We start from the raw sequence: 22,728 nt of genomic DNA, 5'->3' as shown, positions 1-22,728 counted from the left end.
TCCCGTCGGACCAACGGGAAATCCCTATAACTTTATAAGGCTATATATGAATAGAATATGATAAATCTTTTTACTCTTATCCAGATAACTCTTCCTCGAAAACAGGAACGTGTTTTACCATTTATAAAGATATCGTGTATATAATCCTATATGTTGATATTGTAGTATGTAATTTAGGAAAACTCGTTAACTAATTATCCTGAAATAGATTATTATATCCTTTCTTGATGAAAATTAAGGTCAGAAGGGCCCATCCAAATTAATGAGGGATCAAATTAGTGTTTATTATCTTCCTCTCATTAAAGTTCTTCCCTAAGGAGGGGGATATCCTCCACCACTATAAGAAACTTGCTGTTTCGGAGTAAAATTTGACATCTTCAATCCTATATGACGACAATGAAGTAGATACTTACCCACCTCCTGATTTGAGGAAACAATAAGGACTACAAAAGACTTGCTGCTGTTCATGAACTGATTCCTTTACTTTTTACGAGTCACACACATGTAATTATTGGCATTATTAAAAGTTCTAAGGCGAGTTTCAGAGGTTGCGTAATACGGAGTATGATTTGTGTTTTCTTTCTTTCTTTCCATCTCTCTCAGAGCTGCTCAAAGCTAATCTAATAAAACGTCATGACAGCTAAGTTGCTCTACTCTGAAATATTCTTCAAATTGTTACGACGTTGATTTTCGGTTTCTTTTTTTTTTAAACCTACCGCCGGGACATAGAATATTCATCACTGGATCCGATGTAACTAATAATGAACAAGATATACTTAATTAAAAATAGGGGCAGGAATTACGAAATTACTTTTCCATAACCTAAATATATACAAATTGTATATACATATGTGCACGTCTAAAACTGAACACTCTGAAATTTTAAAAAATAGTTAATAATTCAGTAGTTTTTAAAGTGGTCGACGAATTTATTTATTCAACATGAAAGACCTGGTCAAATTGTAGAAGAATACGATGGAAAATGTAAACAAAAAACGCAACTACTTATACACTATGACGTTACTATTAAAAGCGCGGTGGAAGTAAAACATCAGTCGTTAACCCGTTATAGCTTAGTATTTCTGATAATCCCAAGTATGAAACACAATTTCTTTCATGGGTAGAGGAGGACCCTTTTATTTTCATACGGCGGGATTATAGGCAATACTCTCCGTTGTATTAAATGTATCTCTCATTTAGTCATTTATTTTGTAGACACATCGACAGGATCCGGGATCTAAGTTTTCATACAACTTGATTAACAACCAAATTGGATTCACAGAATAAGTATCGAGTTATTTTTGAGCAATATCTACACTGATGCCGTCGGAATTATACCATCTTAGAGAAGTATTTATCGCCCTATAACCACACTATTAAAAAATTTCATGTTCAGAAGTACTCGAATCCTACTCCACTTCACATCGGGAACTCATATCCATGAATGAATCCCTTAATATGTGCCTTAGTCTCTGTTAATTTAACATACTCAGTCTGGATTATTTAAGATTATCACCTTCCCTTAGGACTGTTGTGTCTTGACGAGGTTGAGGAGACACAAACTATTTATACAAAGGAATCCAGGATAACCGAGAGAATTGAGGAGAGGAAAGACGTGGAGGAATAACACATTGCTAGTTTAATAGAAACCATTATATTCTTATTAATACAATACTAATAGATGAAGATTAGATTGGGGAACTTATGATTACCATAATATTAATATAACTAATCAACAGAATGATGGTGTCAACGAATTAAGCAATATCATAAAAATAGCAACTTCATTTCAGATAATCCGTTTAAGAACCTGATCATACCAACATCAATATGAATTATTTCCAATAATACAATTTCATCCTTGAGAGGCTATATCAGCTTCACAGATGATTTCCATTTAATATAAGAGTAGAGATTTTAAGTAATAACAATATGAGAAAAAGTACTAAAAATTATAATTCCAAGAATATCCTCTTCTACATTAAGAAATAAAAATAGCCTGAATAATATTATCACCTTTCCTTCTATTTATTTTACATGATACTGCAGACGCCTAATTACCTTCCCGGCAAAGACTTTTTTTCAAGTAATTACAAGATTATTTCAGTGGTATTAAGAATTTAATTATGTCAGTACTCACTACTAGTTTATTATCCATGCCACTAGAAGTAGTTACATAATTAATATGTACAAGGAAACAATGAAGAGAGTTAACTCCTAATAGTTAATACTGAGTATTACAAGCTCAAACAAGGCTCTTTGAAAGGATTTAAGTGGTGGTCCAAAAAAGGACCGGTGAGAAATAATTCGAGACGTTAAATAAGTTAATTATGCAGACTTCTCAGTCTTTTTGGGTAACAGAACGGCTTGGATGTTGGGAAGGACACCACCTTGAGCAATGGTCACACCAACCAATAATTTGTTCAGCTCCTCGTCATTACGAATCGCCAATTGAAGATGACGAGGGATTATACGAGTCTTCTTGTTATCACGGGCAGCATTGCCTGCCAGTTCAAGGACTTCGGCGGCGAGGTACTCCATGACAGCAGCCAAGTAGACGGGAGCACCGGCACCCATACGCTCAGTATAATTCCCCTTCCTCAAAAGACAATGATACGACTAACAGCGAATTGAAGACCAGCACGTCTGGAACGAGACTTTGCCTTCCCTTAACTTTCTATCCTTTACCAAAATCAGACATAATTAATTTTGTTTATAAAGGGTGATTTAAAACTAGCAGTTTTTGGATTGTAGACATATAACGCATAAAATATTATATTATGGTCAAAATTTTATTATGAACCGAAAAAATTATTTACTATTATTCGTCGGGAAACATACTCTCCAAATGATTGCCACTACTAGCCTTTAAATTGTCCATTCTTTCGCGCCAATTTTCGATGACGCGTTCGAGCATTGAGACTGGAATCTCACGAATAACTCGCTCAATATTTGCTTCCAATGCTTCAATCGTCGTTGGATTATCCACATAGACTTTTTCTTCTACGTGGTTCCAAAGGAAAAAGTCCAAAGGTGTGATATCATACAAATTTAATGGCCAATTCACCGGGCCAAAACGTGAAATTAATTTTTCACCAAAATGATGCCTCAATAAGTCCATTGTTCCGCGCGATGTGTGCCAATTGACACAGTCTTGATGGAACCAAATATCGTGGAGCCCATGTGCTTCAATTTGTGGAACCAAAAAGATAACGTTCGCAGTTCACGGCAACGGGTTGGCCGCCAGCGTTTTTGAAAAAATATGAACAGATGATTCCACCAGCCCACAAACCACACCAAACTGTTGTTTTCAATGGATGCTTTTGATCCATTATGGGTAACCGATTGAGTCGGAAACGGGTATCTCCACTGAACAAAATTTGGCGTGGAAACAACGGATTTTCTTGAATACTTTCAAGAGCCCATGCATTGAACGCACGACGATTAAGAAGTTCCTACGGCTCCAATAGTCGCATGAGCAGTACTTTGTATTTCTTTCCAGTTATACTTGCCTTGACAAGGCTCCAGGGTGTCATAAAAGTCTCAAGTTCTTGACGGCTGTCGTGAGTCGATTCTTCAACATCTCGTTGTTGAGGCGTATAACTTTCCATGAAGATTCGTTTATTATGACTTAACTGAAAAACACTGTCTTCAATAGCCGCGTAATAGACTAAATATGAATAATGTTGCTGCGAATGAATTTATACTCAAAAAAGAGGATTGAGAGTGTGTGTAACAGAGGGAGAGTTATTTTTATTAACAAAACTCAATCCACATCGCTCTTCTCTTCTTCTTATTATGAATTACACAATTCTCAAGATTACTTTTTGCCTCCTTTCTTTTTCTTGAAATGAATGATCATCTAAAAAAAATTCCATAGATTTTGACTTTTGCCATCCCAAAAAATATTAAGATATATTTTTCTATAGTGCATTTTCATAATTGCCGTCACAGGGGGCTTGAAGTTGGTTTTTTTACTACATAAAATGAGCACATTCTCGATTAAATTCCATCGAATGGCTTTATGACACTGGCATTGAATACTATTTGATAGAAATGATAAACACTAATATTAGAATTTAATCAAAGATATACGTACAAAATCTGTAATAATGGATAGATTTTTATTTTTTTGATCATCTAATGTTTACTGTCTATTACGAGGAATTAGAGGGATATCTTTTTCATAGACAGTAAGGTTCAAGTCCTTTTATTTGTTGATCCCATTTTCACATCTTTCACATCATTGAGTCACACGGAGCTAAATCAGGTGAAAAAGGTGCTTGATCGATGGTCTTTATTGCGTGTTTGGCTTTGAATTTTAACATAGTCGTGGTGGCTCTATGGTATGGGTCGTTATGGTCGTGTAAAATCCACGAGTTGTTCTTCCATAATTCTGGCTGTTTTTGACGAATGTAGTATTCCCAAATACTACTACTTGGGCAAATAGACTGTTTGTCCCTTTGGGAAGAATTCATGATACACCAGACCGCAGATATCAAAGAAAAAAATGAGCATGTCTTTGCGATCTCACATCCCTCCTTAAACACTTTGTACCACTCACATGCACGGGTTTTTGATAAAACTGATTCAACCAAAAGCTTTTTCTAACATTGTCTACGTGTCAGCACGTGAAATTTCGTTCGGAACATAAATAGTATTTAACTATTTATTACTTTTCTAATTTGCGAAAAAAAAAAAAATAATAATAATGATAATAAAAATAATATTTAATTTTTCATATATTTTTCCAAAAAATTTATTTTTCAATGAATGACAATGTAGTTTTGAAATTTTTCTCTTAAAAATGTAATACTTGATTTTTTTTTCAAATAATTTTATATTAGAAATGTAATTTTTAAAAAAATATTTTTTTGAGAACAACTGGGGATTGTGGAATTTTTTTTCCAAAAAAATTTATTATTTGTGGATTATGAAATTTTTTAAATATTTAAATTGTATATTTGAGCTTTAATTTTGTAACTATTTCAATTTTTTTTCCTAAAAATATTTTTTTTTTTGGATTTTGCCAACTTGCCCATATATAAATATATAATATTAAATTTTTGCCAAAATAGAACCCTAGTTATAATTAATTCATAAAAAAATATTTGTCTAACCTAGTCTAACGGCAACCGCACTAAATGGTCATATCTAGTTTTTTTAAATTGTTACATAAACTGCACAAAGCGGTTGCCTTTTCAGTTTCCCTTGCCTAACATATTAATAAAAGTTAGACTATATTCGAGTTCTTGAGCTTCTGTAAGTTAGACTCTTGGTCATAATGAGTAAGACTTGAGAGTTTAGATTTACATATGTTCGCTGAAATAGTATTAATCCCCCTGATACGGGATCTCTGTAAATACCAATGGTAATAATGACGAAAAGGAAAAATGTGTTGTAACATCAACTTTTCAACTTATTCGGGCTTCTTGTTTTAAAATCAGCCTTTATAAGCTATTATGTAAATATTTTTTTATTATAAATAAAAATTTGATTTAATTTAGCCAAGCCTGGTATATAGGTCCTCCTAATACTAGGGGCCTCAAGGCTTTTTTCAGAAATTTTTCGAATCCCTTGTTGATTTATGTTATGTTCCTGATACGCTCAAGAAACTCCATAGTATATATATTTTTAAATCTATAGTAAAAAAATAGAAACTAGCAAAAACAGTAAATAGATGTATAAACTTAAAAATAAGAAAACTAGAATGGGTAGTACGTAACCCATCATTAACATTATTGTATTTGTATTAGTTACACATCTTAATCTGTTCTTAAGTTATGTTTGATCATGTATTTTCTACGTTTTGTGTTACCTTGACTACTCAAAATTTAATGGCCTCTTACTATGACATATATAATCTTCGTGCAAAGTTTGATCAAAATCTTAATCGTTGATTGTGGGGACTAACTAACAAGCAGAGGCAAAAACATAACTTTTTTAAAAGTTTTTCTTCCTTTAATGAACGCCGTTAAATCTCCGAGTATCCTTGAGTTATATATGGATCCTAAAAGAAGTCTAAAACCTGATTTTTTTTTATAATATACAAATTCAGTTTGGGATTATAATTATACATTTGTATAATTGAAATATCATTTTTTTTATCAGAATCTGTGATATATTTTAATTTAGCTATTTTCTTTTCTAAAAATGTGCATGCCTACAAACTTAATGGAATATATTTTTAATAAAAAGATCATTCCGCTTTCTAAAGTTTCAATTTTTCTATTTGAATTTTCTGTTTTATTGAGAGATAGGTATCGTGTTTTTCCTTTCAGCTTATCATAAAAATTTAATAAAATCTGGCTTGACTAAATACGAAATATTTCAATGTCTTACACTTTAAACGGTAAATTAATATAAAATATTTCTGGAAGAAAGTTGCTTGAAATTTAATATTGTCATACGCAAACAAGAAAATATAACTATTTCATAGAATCAGATATATTATAATTCAATAGATTCGGGATTCAAATTTTATACGAAACTGTTCTTTCAATTCAGAAGTTTTCAAAGAATTTTCTGCCCGTGTGCCTATGGAAGTAATCTCTGCACTTTTACCCTTTTTAGTCTCGAAGTCGATTAATTGAAGCCAAATATCTAAGAGAGATAGATAGATGAATTAATTAGGTTAAAATTAAATTATTTATCATTGATTGTATTACCAATGTTATCCTTCCCAAATTGATCTGAAGCAGCCTCATAAATACTCCTAATACGAGTTTTATTCAACTTTTCGCATAGATTTTCAAATTCCAAGGCCTTAAGATGAAAATCCATATCAAATGGAGGATCATACTTATTCTCATCATAAAACCCTCGAATAGCCTGAATCCCTTTGACAGTATACAAATGATCAAAATAAAGGAGTCGAACAGATTTATCCCAAGATGGGGAGCCGGAGCGAGAACGAATGTAAAAGTCATGCAGGTAGGAGCCATCACGTGATGAAATGTTGACAAACATAAACTCTAAGAGCTCCAAAGGGACTTCTCTTCGATCCACCTTTTCTATTCCATCAAAGTAACGTTGAATAATATCTCCGATGGTAGAAGAGAGAAGATCATCGTCAGTTCGTAGGGAAAGAGCTAAACTTTCTCGTAGAAGGGAAATTGAAGTGGGATACTGAGTTCTGGCTTCTGAGATAATGGTTGATATTTGAGAGACATTTTCTTTGGGATTGAGTAAGGATATCTGTAAACAGTAATAGAAAAGTGGATTAGCGTCAATGTGAGTAGCAAAATTTTACAAATAAATCAGTGTATATATATGTATAAAATGTAAAAATATTTGGAAAGCAAATTTTGCGTATATTTTTTTTAAACAGATATCACGTGAATAGTTTGATAGAGATAAAATAAAGTAATGAAATGGATAATTTATTTACCCATGTTGATAGTGTCACACTACAACTTAATGAGTGACAATGAAGGAGTACTTCTCTGCCACTCTTTCAGAATATTTATTTAGAGGATAAAAAGTTATCTAATAACATCATAATATGTAAATCAAACACGAGTCACATTGGTTACTATGTAAAAAGAGATTTACTCAAATATCCTGTCAAAAACGAAAAGTATAACATTAATTAAATTCCTCTATCAAATTGAAACGTTACTCAAGAAGAGAAAATTTATCACAAGACTTGTCCCGACAGCAGCAAAGATAGGTAGGTGACTTTCGACTTTTGAACAAACAACCCTCCTTCTTCATATGCATACCAGTCGTTTTGTTTTTTTAAAAGTATGACTTAAAGTCGCAGTTAAGTAAAATTCACACGCATTTATGTACTTGGTCTAGATATTATGTACACATGATAATATCAAATATTATATACGTACTTAAATATATCTATAACGACAAATTTTTAATAGTAACAATTTTGTATCTTATATACAACTAAAAAGAAAGAACGCGTGTTCTACTACAGCTAAGACATACATTCATATACATATACGATCATTCTATACTATTTAAATACAAATGGAGCCAAAAAACAAGATATATACATGCTTTCATTCTTGATAACTCCCGCCAACATCTAATACTATGAATATTACCTTTTTTTAAAGAAAAATAAAAGTTAAGTTATTTAGTATTTATCCTTCCACTACCGAGCGATATTAACATTATTAAATTGAAAAAAAGAATAAATAGTAAAGAGCAATTACATTTTTACAAATAAAAAATACACTCATGAAATGGTAGTAGTGGCTTCTATAATATGGAGGCGAAGAAAAAGGAAGCTCGATCCTATATAAGTTCATGAACGTTTTAATCACAAGTTGTTTAACTGAAATAATAATATTTTGCATTATTGCTTAACATAAAGTCGAAAAACTACACAACCATGTCGTCCCCACCACAAGAAGGTGTTGTTCATATTACTCCAAGACCTAGACGTCAATCTGTGCCAGTAGAGCATTATTCTGCAATACTTGGTTCAAGTATCGATGACTCCTGTCTTGAGCCTCCAACAGAGTATTTCCAAACTATAGCGATGACAACTTCCAATTTAAGCGAGGATGGAAGTTTTACAATACCTGAAAGTTCTCAAACAGTTTTGGAGGAACAAAAAAATGTACTACTCAAAAGAAGAAGCTCCTGGAGAAGGTTTAAGGATAGAGTCACGGGTTGGGTTTCTGGTGGTACTGGAAATCCAGACTCAAATGAAGAAGAATATTTGATTCCAAGAAGTGCGAATGCAAATCACAGTCTAGAAAATTTTCCACATTCATTGTCAAAAAACACTCCTTCGACACCCTATTTGGTAGTTGAGGATGCAGAAGCACTACTGAAGTCAACAAATTGCTACTCCAGCGGTAAAAAAATCAAACAAGGTGTTGCATCCTCACCACCAGAGATTCCAAAGATAGTTGTGACCTGTGATAAACACAAATCACAGGAGGAAGAAATTAGAAAGAAACTGGCTGTTGCAAAGATAAAGGAGGCAATTCATACTTCCATGAGTAGCACAGAAGATGTTTCTTCCAACCCCATTCTAGGAAATGCGTCTCTACATTGCAGTGAGTCTCCTACTACACCAAATAGTCAACGACGGCACAGTGCTGTATATGAAAATCGAAGGAAACATAGTGAGGATATTCCATTGAGTGGAAGACGAGGATCTGGTCCAAATCTTCGAAGAACACATAGTGCAAAGTTAGGGAAACCAAGACCCATGATCTGGGAACATTTTGATGATGTGCCAGGAAATTCCACGATTGGTAAATGCAAAGAATGTCATATGGCAGTTTCGTGCAAGTATAATACAGGACAATTTGTTAGACATTTACAAAACTCTCATAAAGAAGTATACAGGAGATATCAGAGTAAAATTGACTCTGCTTGGGCAAAAAGTGTAATAGAGAAAAACTTGAAATAAGTTATATATCAAATCCATCCGCTAACTCATTAAAGACTACTATTATAAAACTAATAATGATTATTTCCTTATTGTGTACTTAATTTACAGGAAAAAAATAATCACATGACCAAATATTTTATGAATTAAAATTACTTAATTTATAATGTCAATATTATTAAATATAAACCCGGTAATATAAATCTTTTTCTCACCCATTCAGAATAAAAATTTTCTTTCAAAATTTTCTTTTTATGCGCAATTTCAAATACATTCAAGAGTTTGATTCCAATTGAACTCAATAAATCCTTGCCATCGAGAAGAGAAGGAATTGACTCAAGTGTCTCAATGTAGCTTTCCATCAATTCCTTCAATTCATCTTCTTCCTTAATAGTATTCAACCCATCCTCATAATGTTTGCAGACGACACTTAAAGGTTGACCATTGTAGAGAGCCTCCCTTCCTAAGGTATCCCAGGTCAGATAGTGTTGTTGGAAGTCCTGTTTCAAAATTCTAAGAAAATAAAAAATAAATAAAAGTGCAATGTAGATTTTTATATGTAACACACAACTTTTTTACGAAAAAAAAAGGGGGGAATAGCATATTTCGAATGTCAAAAGAAGCATAAATTAATCAGGTTTGACTATTGAAAACCTTTCAAAAAAAAAAAAAAAAAAAGAAAGAAAGTAATAATAAGAAGTGTTTTTCATTCTTGATTATCCATTTCATTGCTACAATGACGGAGGCATTGAAATTAACTTTAAAACTATTGCATCATCGTTTTTAATTAAGAAAATGAGAGAAAGCTCGTTTTATTTTTAAATATTAAAAATAAAAAAAAGCAAAAAATATAAATCATTTTTTATACTTTAAATCGGACAAAATATTTATAAATAATAACCTAAATATTGTGCAATGTATCTTTCAACAAAAGTTTTGAAGGAGAAAAATAAATAATATCTATGTTTATTGTGCTTTTTCAAATAAACAGATTAGTGTTATAAATTATAAACAAAGACTATATTTGAACTAAAAAAAATAATATTTTAAGATCTACATACTCCGTTCTACATCTTTTATTGCCTCAGAGGTGTCCATTTTTACTACATAATTAGTAATATTTAATACTTACTCAACTATTTGATCTCGAATCTTCTGAAAGCATGAGGGATCCTCCATAGTAGACACAACATTAAGGAGAGAGGCTACAAAATCCGTCTCATGAATTGCTTCTACAGCCATCTTTAACACTGTTACTATGACTTCTCCGTCCAATACTTTATCTCTCGTTTCTTCATTAATATCATCTCCATTGATGCCCAAAACATTGGACCGTTTCTTCAATAGATCCACATAAATCATTTCAAGACGAAAATACTAAAATATGAGATTAATACATTAATAAATATCCCGTGGGGCATTATAAACGTAAAAAAATATTATGTAGAATCTGGCAGACACTTATCATACCTCTTTAAATAGATCCCGAGACTCCGGATGAAATCTTAACCCTTCAAGCATTATTTTACGCGAACTGTCCGCATTACCAACAACTTCCAGTTCATATTTTGCAGCTGTGATCCAAACTTCAGGATTGTTCGTATGTGCTTGAATAAATCGTCGGCAAATTTTACTCAACTCTGTTTTCCAATCCTAAAAAAAGAATACAGTTTCCAAAAATCCTATGAACTTTTTTTGAATTCTCACCACATTTTTTAAAAATTCAACATGAGACATCCATATTTTAGTATCATTAGCAAAACGGTGTTCTAAAATTCGAAATAATTTATTGATCCGTCTTGATATGCAGTAATCGATTTCATTCTTTTTAAAATCATAGCCAATCTTCTGCAATAAACAAATACAAACGATTACAGTATTAATGACGAAAGCAAAAAAATATGGATTATTCTATAACAGGAGGGTTGTGAATTTGTGGGGGAAATGGGTATGACCTATTGCTAACTTCAAAGTGGGCACCTGCTAATGTTGTAGGTTCATGGGTGGGCTAACGTTAATCCACTCATTAAATTATCATAATGAAAGGGTATGTCAAATGATCCTCGGATCAACAAGGAATCAGTCTAGGTCGGATGTTGCCAACAAGGAAAGAAATATGAATATTCAGAGGTACCAGAGATGTGTAAAACTCTCTTAAGACAGCTAGCATCCTACATTTCCCCGAAGTAAAAAAAAAAGCTAAATATTATTCGAAAATGAAACCTCTGAAATGGCCAGTACCCAAGGTGGATTTTTTTAAGTCTTCATTATAATTTGTATGTATTGGCAGTTGTTTTAATTGGAAGAGTGAATTTTGGGAGGATAACTTGACCTAGTGGGAGTGGGGCGAATAAGGTGATATAATCAAGGGCTTATAAATTTATTTATTTAAAAGTTAGATTTTAATGGATTTTATTGGAAGTTAGGAACCCATTAAGAACTAACTCAAATCGTTAATGAAACTATGGGCTCAAATATCAAATCGTCACAAACCAGTAGCTCTAAGTAAGTAAGAAGAATAATGGTATTAGCGTTCTTATACATTTGGTATTCCACTAAATAGAGATTAGCGGAATGCCCACCTCCGATAACTACATCAGGCTTTCAGATTAGGTCTTCAATAACATTTATTAAAACAGTAGAAGTTAAATATTGTGAGATTGTCAATTGACTACCCTTGTTCATGTTTTAACACTTACATCTCTACGAAGAGTCACAAGAGAGAGAAGGCTGGACTCATACTCAATATAGGAAAGATAGTCTTCTTTCTTCTTCGTCTGTTTTTGTACTTTATACTCGAATCTCCGTCTTCTTTTTATAACCTGTCTATAAGAAGGTTTTAGAATATTATAATTTTTAAATATAATCTTTTCAGTAAAACGATAATAACAACATACTTGACTTCCTCTGCACTAAGAATTTGTACTCTTTCAAGCTGTTCCAGCTCTGGGAGCATTTGTTCCATACTTTGTTGTACAAGTTCCGCCATTCTACAAACTTTTAATACACTTTATTACTCACTAATTCCTTGATCGATATTCCTCTGATCCGTGGACCCACGTGTTTTGCTTACATCTGTAGCTACTGTTATTGTTGATCTTCAAGTTTGAGTGAGTACCCCCTAAAGTAAATATAGTAATATGACGTCATTGATACACGTCATTATCACTTTGGGGTTTCTACCATTTTTTTTATTCCGAAGTTAACAGGTTATTTACTTAATAATTGTTGTGTTCTTTATTAATAAAATCTACTATGTAGTGATAAATGATAATAATTAAAAATAAGTCAATATATGACTATCGTTGAAAAACACCATACATATCAATTATTACTAATGAGTATTGATATCAGAAATAATACTTGAAATTAGATTTATATTAATTATTAATGAGGATATATTACGGTGTAAGATCGAAGCAAATTATAAACGTCATGCATGATTAAGAATCATAAAAATAATATAAGTATATGAATAATTATTAATTGTAGATTTATAGGGCTCCAGATTTAATTAAGATAATTGACCCATTCATTATTGGTACTGTATCATTCAGTAACAACTGTGGGAACTTAATTTAGTTATTTTAGTTTTATGTGTTATTATCTATAGATTAAGTATTTGTACAATAATTTTATCATTGACTTTTAGTAAAGAGACTGTATAATGTATTATGATATCTCGCCCCCCCCCCTCTTTTTTATGACATTTCTATCGAGTATTGATAAAATTTGTCATAAATCCCTTGGAGTTTTTTGTTGTCAAATATATAAACGAATTATTAATTTGTTTCCCAAAATTATATATTGATAAAAGATAAATATTTATATAACACAAAAAATGACAATAATTTTACCTTCAGATTTATGACAACGAGACTCCCTCATCCATTATTTATAAATATTATATGAAATGGGACAAGGAAGCTCCTCATCAATTCAAGGATTTTCTGTTGAGTCTCTAGTCTCACAAATTCAAAACGGAAGGTATAAGAACATTGTTATTCTTTGTGGAGCTGGAATTTCTACAAACGCCGGCATCCCAGACTTTCGATCTCCTTCGTTTGGCCTCTACTTCAAATTAAGAAAGTTTGATCTACCATACCCCGAGGCTGTGTTTGAAGGGAAATATTTCAATAAGGATCCAAATCCCTTTTATGGTTTAATTCGTGAGATTTATCCGTCTCAACTAATTCCTACGGATACTCACAAATTTTTTACACTGTTACATCAAAAAGGACTTCTTCGAAGAGTTATTACTCAAAACATTGATGCCTTAGAATACTTGGGAGGTTTACCTGAGGACCTAGTGGTTGAAGCACATGGATCATTCCGCAGAAGCTACTGTACCAAATGTAGTGAAACATACGAACTTCCCTGGTTAAAGGATGCAATCTTCCATCCAGAAAAAAATAATGGTGTTCCCAAATGTGAAGCCTGTGGAGGAGTCGTTCGTCCTGATGTGGTCCTATTTGGTGAAACAATGCCTTCCAGATTCTGCAATTTGGCACATAATGATTTAAAAAATGCGGATCTTCTTCTAGTTTTCGGAACATCATTGGCAGTTGCTCCATATAATGGGCTTATTACTCTCACTAAAAGTCAAATTCCAAGAGTTTATGTTTCTAAAACGAAGCCAGGGCAATCAACATCTACTTTAGGCTCATTTTTGGGTCTCAACTCCTCAATTAAGTTTGATAAACCAAACGATCTAGTCTTAATTGAAGACTGCGATCAAGTTGTCAGAAATTTATGTAGCAAACTGAATTGGACACAAGAATTGAATAAACTCTAGAATGATCTACGCCACGGAATTGATTCTCTTGGACTTCTCCTACAGAATTATATAAAAAGCATTGCACTTTGTACATTGTAATTTTGTGTCATCTAATTGACTTCTAGTAATAAAAAACATTTTATTCGTCACAATTTGATATCGATTTTGTTTCTATTAAATGTTCTTACTTTACAGAACTGAAATGAACAAAAAAATAACTATCAAATGGCAATAAATATATAAAGTAAATCATCATATCATCATAAGTAAATATATATAAAATATTATTGGAGGTGGGGACTTAAACACAAGATTTGCGTTCATATTTTAAAAACTTGCGAATAGAATTGGATCTCACAATTAAAGACTCGCGACTTGACTTAGACTCGAAAGCTAATTTATACTAAATTCAATAAAAACCTTAACACTATACACCCTTTATTATAATTATGGACTAAAAGTGAGCCTTAAAATAAATGGGAGGACGTGAATTGGACTCGATGAAAATATTCAAGGACTTAGATCTATGAACAAAACCTTGATAATCGACCACTCTGAATAACAATAAGACAATCTTGACCAGTCTGTTTTTCTTGTTAAAAAATGCATTATTGACCTATAATTAATTAGCCCTAAAACACAATTTTGGAAGATCGGGATCAAGAGAAAAAATCGAGACCCGTATATTCTAGTAAATAAAGTTTTGATTTAAATTGGTCTTGATCTGAACGAAAAATGAACTCTAGACATGGTAAAGGTCAAGACTGAGGCGAAACCTTCAAAAATTGTTTTTTTAGAACTACATGACGCACCCGTCATACGGTATTGATAAACAAAACACTTATATATTTCTAAACAGATAATTAAGAAATTTATTTTAAATTGTTACTCTATTAATATTTAATTTAAATTACTAATAAAAAACTTTTCATTTTAATGGGTAAATGGAGACCTATAATTAAATGATAAAGTCGTTTTGTATGCCCTTAAGGGTAAATCGATAAAAAAAAACCAGATTTAAATGAAATTAAAACTAATCTTAGATATATATCTAGTTTATATTGTTTGAAGGCTTAATTTGATACACAGCAAGATAATATGAGCAATATATGAAATTCAGTCCGGATTTTCTGCCTAACATTCGCTTCAAAGCAAATTCCAATTTCACACTGTGACTATTCAATACAGCCCAGTAAATGTAAATATACTGTAGTTATTATTGTATATTATTAGAAAATGTAATCATATCGTCAGAGAGTTGAAACGTGAATCTCATCCCGATTCTTTTTTAAACGCTAATTGCGATAATATAATTAGAAAAAATATATGCAAAGTTATCATATTATACATGAAAAATTCTTTATGATATTTTTTTGTAAAGAAATAGATTAACATTTAATGAAAGTAATCACTGTGTGTCATTTCACTTTTATATTAAAATGTTTCTCAATATATAATGAGGCTAATCCTCGAAAAATATCAATTTAAATTTTTTTTATTACCATATATATTATGTATAATGCCAGTAAGATACTTTTTTGTCTCTAAGTATCTTGAATGCCACTTAAAGATATCTTTACGTGGCTTAACACGTCGATATATTTATTGTGCCTCTCAACCTTTCAGGCACCAAAAATAAAAATAAAAAAAAAGACCAAATCAGCCAATTCTTCTCAATTATGCAACTATTATTGAATAAAACGTTTTCCGTAGAAGTAATAAATTGCTTTATAATTGATAGCGACACCATCTCGAGGACTCATATTTAATACTTTTACTACATAAAATGTACAAATTTCCAACAAACCTTGATCAAACTACATCAAATAGCTTTAAGAAGGTAAAAGACATAACATCTGGATTAAATACTACTTGATAGTAATGATAAACAGTGATATTTGAATCTAATCAAAGTAATAAAACCCCTATGATATGGCTATATTTATATGTATATTTTTTGGATCAATTAGGAATGAGAAAATTAGGATAACTAGATACATATAGCTTATTCCTTCCATTATAATAGTTAATTTATCATCTACAATAAGGAAATAAGGTTGACTAATGAGGTAATAATATATGTTTAATATAATATATTATATAGGGTTGAATATATAATATACCTAGGCATTAAAGGGATAAATTTTCTTAATGCTAATTAAAAAAACTATTAGATTTTTCAAAAAAATGGGTTGTTTAGGTCTCTCTCAAAATGATCGACATCAACAAAGCTAACGTCACATGAAAACTCTCTATAATTAACTGTTGAAAATTGTTGAGGTCTTAAAAATATCTCATTCGAACTCAACCAATCAGATTTCAGAATATTGATGTGAAAAAAAGTAGAAAAAATCACAGCTGACAACAAAATACAATATAAATTATTATGTAAGTAGGGTAATTAAGTAAATACAATATACATATGTATATTTAAGTTTAAGTATATTTGCTTAATAATGAGAACAGTATATATTTTCAAACTTTATATCTAACAACATAAACACACACTATAGTAGAATATCACATTAATAATGCTATGCTACATACATATATTAAGATCTTCCGATCAAACATACTCTAAAGCACTCCTGACAAAAATAATACACTCAAAAAATTGCGATTACTGAATATAAATATCTACATAAAAAAACTTCATTGAAAATAACGAAACAAAAAGTTTGTCGAATCAAAGGATAAAATAAATAAGTTAGATTATAAAGTAATTGCTGATATAATTTTAAATTTAATATTAATAAGACTACATAATAATAACAATTTATTCAGACATGTTTTATAATTTCAAGTCCCAAAACACATTTTTGGATGGATTGAGTGTTCAGTGGTAAAACATTTCAGGATTAATTGTATTTCTGTATCTATAAGTTAATATCACACCTAAAACCTGAAAAAATAAAAATTCTATTAGAATACAATTTATTGAATAAATTGTATATTTTACACCCACAAAACACACCCCAAAAATAAATAATGAGTAAATATGAATAAAAACATACAAGAATTTCAAAAAAGCCTATGAATTTTTTTGATTCGGATACTTACAAGCTCCGAATCAACATTTCTTAAATTTAAATAATATGATGAGATGTTATTTTAATGAAATAAAAACAGAAACCAAGATTAAAACGCTCAGAAATAATTAATAATTAATTATAGCTTAATATATTTTATGTCATTTCATAATTTTATATTTTATTTTGTAACCAACAACATCTGATCATCTGATTTTGTTAATTGCTTACGTACATTAAATTAGTAATAATAGATTCATCAAAAATTCAAATAATTAGCACTCATAAGTTAAAATATTTTAAGACTTATTTAAAATTTAAATGTATTTATTTGCATAGAAAGCACCAAATTATATAAAAAAAACCAATCATATTACAACATCTTTTTAATCATAATTTATAGTCATCAATCTGTTAAAAATTTCTTAAACCCATAACACCATATTTGCCATATTTGATATGAGTTTCGAAATCGTCCATTTGAGGAGTTCAGATAATTTTTTGGCTCAAAAAATTCATAGATAAACATTTGATCTTAAACAGAAAAAATACAATTTCTCAAAGATTTTTTTTTTTTTTTTTTTAAGAACATGTGGTTTTAATAAAAAAATAAATAACCTAATATGGAGAAAATTATTCTCTTTTATATACAGATCAGCAAGAACAGTCTGTCAGTGACTTTAAAATAATAAAAAAATCCATTTCTAACTAAAATCTCAAAAATTTAAAATAAAAAATCTTACATTTTGACCGATTTATATAAAAAAAGGAATTTTTTTATAAGTGGAACAGGATAATTGGGCATTATAGAATTAAAAGTAACATCCATTGACTCTTGACGTTTTTTTTAGATTGTGGCCGTTTTAAATGGAATTAATAATGTTAAGTGATTGTAGATAAAAAAAAAAATCTTTTTGGTAGATTATAACAGAGCGCTAGGTAATTTTGCTTTAAAATATTTTGCCTTAGGACTTTTCCCCTTAAAGCCATTTTCTTTAAAATGCATGTTTTTGTTGGAAAAATAATGGAATTATGCCCCAAAATTTCAATGCATACACCAACAAAATCTCACTATGGATTGACGAACAAGCATAACATTAGACATGAGGATAATACCATCATTATTCCAACAGAAAACTAACATTTAATGCATTTTATAGTAATACATATTTTGATTTAAGAAATTCAAAGGGAACATCAATTTCAACCAAAAACAAACAATAACGACCTATAAACCTATATAATATATATATATATTAAGGCAAAATGTCCTAAGGTGAAATGGTTCAAGGTAAATGTCCCGAGGTAAAATAGTTTAAGGTAAAATTACCGTGCACCATAAAATAGAATATCTGATTAATAGAAATGGAATGACCCAAAGTAGACATTCAAATCCCAGGGAAATCTTACAATACGCCCTTTACCAAATAAACGACAAAAAAGTACTATTCAATATGACTAATAGCATAATATAGTGGAATAAGTATTTGATCCTTTGTCGATTTTGTAAGTTTGCTACCAAAAGAACAGTCTGTAATTTTAATGGTAGGTGAATTTGATGTGTTCAGAAGAGACCAAAATCGAGTTCTTTGGTATTAACTAGACTTGCTGTATTTGGAGGAATTAAAATTCAGAGGTAACCCCAAAGAACACCTTTCCAACCGTCAAGTATGAAGGTGGAAACATAATGTTTCGGGGATTTTTTTCTGGTAAAGGGAAAGTACCACTTCATCGCATTTTTTTTTTTTTTTTTTTTTTTTTTTATATAATGTATTTCACTGTTCATAGAAACCCACCATTAAAATTATAGACCGGTATTTTCTGTCAGTGGCTACACATGCAAAATCGACAGGGATCAAATACTTATTTCCTCCACTGATAATTAATTGATATAATTAAGTAAGAAGCAAATATTAAAAAAGCAAGCATTTTGAGGAGGATTAATCCAACAAAACAGACAAGGACAAAACAAAAAAGTAAAGAGAAACATCAATTACCCTGAATAAAAACTGTGTGATATAAGAAAATAGTAATTAAAAAATTACGATAGTTCGGCCATATCCCTAATTTGGACACGATACTTGTAGGTAGAGTAAATTCCAATTAACTGAAAGAAGAAATAAGTAATAAATATAATATTGAAGCATTTGGCGTAGTAAGAACATTCCCCTGGGAATGCACCAGCAAGAAAAATATTTAGTATTGTAATATGTATCAGAGTAAATTCAAAATAATATGTCCAATTTTACAAAAATATCTATAATTAATAAGTAGTAACTAATGACTAATCCCCTTACTTCAATGAACGAAAAAAATAACCCAATGGTGCCAACAGAATTGAAAGCCTTGTTTAACATGGGCTCAATAACCTCCAAACAGGTTAGACAAGAGGGATTTGTATCTTTTTCACATCCAGGGATAGTACTACAATTTCGACCAATATGACTATCAAATCCACAGCATTGTAGTTTAATTTCCACAGATTTTTGGGAATTGTCATTCAAATGTTCCCAGGCCTAATGAAAAGAGAGAATTAACTTAAGAGAAGGCTGAGTGAATTAAATAGATATGAACACTTGTACAAAAATAATTTTTTGAAGGCTAACAGATTCTTCTTGGTTAGACATCTACATACCTTCCCTAAAAATCTTTTCTCTGCCTCAGGTCCAACAGCTAGAGAGGCACATGCAACGCTGAACTGAATTAAAAATATGCCAAATAAGATGCACATATAGAAAAATAGCATGACTTGATGGTGTTTGATTATCCCAACGAGTCCTAACAAAGCAACTAAAAGTAATCCGACTCCACAAGCAACAATTCCTCCCACAATGGGTAACGAAGTGAAGGCTACAGAGCCATACGAGCTACCGACTATGATGAGAATCAGAGCCACCAACTATTCAAACAATGCATGTAATTAATATTTATTATAGATTATAAATATATATTGTGATATCTTTACAATGTATCCAGCATTTAGGAGGATGAGTGTGTTTTTAGAGCAAGAGAATCCTCTATTCGCGGCCATATCTACGTGGAAGGGATCTTAGGAGTTACAAGTAGTATATGAAGGACAACCAGAAAAATGTTAAATACGTCAAAAGCAAGCAAGCTACAGGTTGGACTGATGATAAAAGTAAATATTAAAATGAAAGGAAATACTCTCGTTGATCTGCCAGCTCAATATTACCAGAGAGTTGCGCCTGTGTTTTAAAAATATATGCGTAGAAATGCAAGGTTCTTATAGTTATTCTATACAATTATATTACTCCTACACGAACACGACTACCACTGTCATCTTTAAGTCCTAGTAAAGATTCGTCTCCTTAGCTCCCCCCTCTCTCTCTTTGCAACTGTAAGTCTCTTTTTAAGCATTACTATTATGTGAAAGCAAATTCTATTAGTCATGATTTGATTTATAATTATAACACTCCTTTTCTGATGAATGTTTTATAGCATGATAAAATATTCATAGTTAATTAATATATTCCTTCCAATATTATAAATATAGCCACTATAAACATCAGTGATAAGTCGTAACATTTTAGATATATTGTTCTACAAGGTTTAAATTACAGGTTATAAAATTTTCACAACAACATGTGAGTCACTCTATTTTTTTCTATAAAATATATGAACAATAGTTCAGAGTATAATCCTGGTAGTTCTCAAAGTGGAAGACATACTATTAATAATTAAGAGGATGAGGTTGAGTGAACATTTTTTATTTGTGGTTGCGCTCAAGATCTAATTGTATATATGCAATAACTTTAATTAATGCTCATTTAATGCATTTCTCATATCTCTTTTTGTAGTCCCTGCAGAACAAATGCATTTGCAGATAGCCTTCTTCTTATTATTGATGACTTGAAGAACTGTCTTTGGAGGAGCAAGAGGAGGGAATTTGTCTGATACTTTTTTAATAGCTTTGTTATAGGCTTCATCCACTTTTTTGATTGTTAGAGCACTTTTCATGGTCAAATTCAAATTTGCTATGGTTTTGCTATCCTCAATAACGATAAAGGTCACATTGGACTTTATAAGGTTATTATTTGCAGGATCCTTTGCAGTAACTACCACTGTCCAAGTGACGAGAGCAATGCAGCAAAATGCTAATGTCGTCATTACGATATTCTTACGCGTAACCAGGCAAGGGCAAAAAGGATCCCACCAGTTACCATCCTCGGACATCTAAGTCATAATAATTAATTGTTAAATTCTAAAACTTTAATGAATATGAGACTTACATTTGAGACTTATATTATAACACAAATGTTTAATTAGTTATTATTATTTATCTTGATGATATAAAGTGAAAGTTAGCCGATGACCACCTAGACAAACTATCCTCATGATAGCCGAGCAGTCTTATTGACTTTCTTTCATTCTATGACCCTATATGAATATTAGTATTTGAAAGAAAGTCTTTCTAAAATTTGTAATAATATTGTAGAAAGGAAACTATAAAAAGAGACTTTTTAATAAATAAATTAGCGTAATTATGAGCTTTCACGGAAGCATAAAAAGAAACAAATAATTAATAAAAAATTGATGGACTATTTTATTTAACACCATAAAAACTGTGTTCATCAAAAGCCGTACAATCAAGATACTGGTGACATTTAGCCGCAGGAGTTGTACAACAAGGATCAAATGTTATGGTATTTGTAGGAACATGTAAGAAATTAATTGGACCAAGTCGAAAACTGAGTATTCCAGGTTTAAATTTGTACTCATTTATATTTTTATTGTTTTTTGCACTATAAACATTTTGACGGAAGCGATAGGGTCCCACGTTGAAAGAAAGGCGGCCAGGACGTTTATTGGGAAAAGGCGGACCTTTAGGCAAATCATGTGTGTTGAATTTTTGATCATAGGGCTGAATTACAAATTTGTCCTGAAATACATATGAAGGAAAGTACTAGTCTGTGAATTGATGTATGAGTATTCGTAATATTATGTTATTATTCTTTGAGTCATATTGAACAAAATGTAAATTAATTACAATACTATTAGAACAAAATTTATTTTCTAGTCTGTAGAGAACTCATTTTTAACAACGAGACTATGTAGCTATAGCCTATAGCTCATTTTGTCGTATTAAAAAAAAAAAAAAAGAAGAGTACATATATATTTATATAAATAATGAATGTGACTTTAGAATAGGTTTAGCAACGAGCGTGCGTAGCTAACGCTCAGCCCGTCATATAAAAAGAAAAGGGGATTACAAATTATCTATATTATTATATAAAGCAAAGTTCATTGACCCCTAATAACTCCGACCAATACCGGATATTATCACTAGTATGTAATAGTTCATGAGTCAATCTTTATGTTTTTTCAATTGACATACATGTAGTGTTGGATCAGTCCGATCCTTTTTACAATTCAACGGTCCTAAGCACAGATTAGTCGGTCTTTCAGTCCTACGGTCCTAGTTGTGTTTCTATTTTCTTGACTCCTAGCTAAAATTGAAAATATAAATACAAACAAAGTAGTGAATGATACCTAAAACGTATTAAAGCTTTAATAGTATGTAAAATAATTGAAAC

General features: G+C 31.1%; 3 protein-coding genes and 1 pseudogene across 5 annotated transcripts; 1 reads left to right on the top strand and 3 right to left on the bottom strand.

Moving 5' to 3' along the window:
- Positions 1-2,004: 2,004 nt before the first annotated feature.
- Positions 2,005-3,977, bottom strand: LOC139905864 (histone H2A-like; annotated as a pseudogene).
- A 2,246-nt stretch (positions 3,978-6,223) lies between these two features.
- Positions 6,224-12,406, bottom strand: LOC121119198 (U3 small nucleolar RNA-associated protein 6 homolog). Its single transcript, XM_040713817.2, has 8 exons — positions 12,265-12,406; positions 12,067-12,193; positions 11,075-11,215; positions 10,838-11,020; positions 10,500-10,744; positions 9,583-9,880; positions 6,669-7,197; positions 6,224-6,603 (listed from the first exon to the last, which is right to left on the bottom strand). The coding sequence occupies exons 1-8, from the start codon at positions 12,354-12,356 to the stop codon at positions 6,458-6,460; spliced, it is 1,761 nt and encodes a 586-aa protein (XP_040569751.1). The 5' UTR covers positions 12,357-12,406; the 3' UTR covers positions 6,224-6,457.
- An 874-nt stretch (positions 12,407-13,280) lies between these two features.
- Positions 13,281-14,393, top strand: LOC121119199 (NAD-dependent protein deacetylase sirtuin-2). The gene has a single exon (XM_040713819.2). The coding sequence runs from the start codon at positions 13,281-13,283 to the stop codon at positions 14,160-14,162; it is 882 nt and encodes a 293-aa protein (XP_040569753.1). The 3' UTR covers positions 14,163-14,393.
- A 2,176-nt stretch (positions 14,394-16,569) lies between these two features.
- Tsp97E (Tetraspanin 97E) lies at positions 16,570-20,282 on the bottom strand. 3 transcript variants are annotated; one of them, XM_040714385.2, is made up of 5 exons: positions 20,139-20,282; positions 19,809-20,072; positions 19,471-19,689; positions 19,171-19,280; positions 16,570-17,046 (listed from the first exon to the last, which is right to left on the bottom strand). In XM_040714385.2, exons 1-4 carry the CDS (start codon positions 20,202-20,204, stop codon positions 19,215-19,217), a joined length of 615 nt encoding a protein of 204 aa, XP_040570319.1. In that variant the 5' UTR covers positions 20,205-20,282; the 3' UTR covers positions 16,570-17,046; positions 19,171-19,214. The 3 variants fall into 3 exon arrangements, with proteins under 3 accessions (XP_040570319.1, XP_040570318.1, XP_040570320.1); XM_040714384.2 differs by having other exon boundaries at positions 19,219-19,280; XM_040714386.2 differs by lacking the exon at positions 19,171-19,280.
- Between the last annotated feature and the right edge of the window lie 2,446 nt (positions 20,283-22,728).

This window comes from Lepeophtheirus salmonis, chromosome 6 (genome assembly GCF_016086655.4).
Source record: "Lepeophtheirus salmonis chromosome 6, UVic_Lsal_1.4, whole genome shotgun sequence".
Taxonomy (NCBI): Eukaryota; Metazoa; Arthropoda; class Copepoda; order Siphonostomatoida; family Caligidae; genus Lepeophtheirus; species Lepeophtheirus salmonis.
Note: the sequence above shows the minus strand (reverse complement) of the source record. Positions and strands in the feature narration are given on the sequence as shown.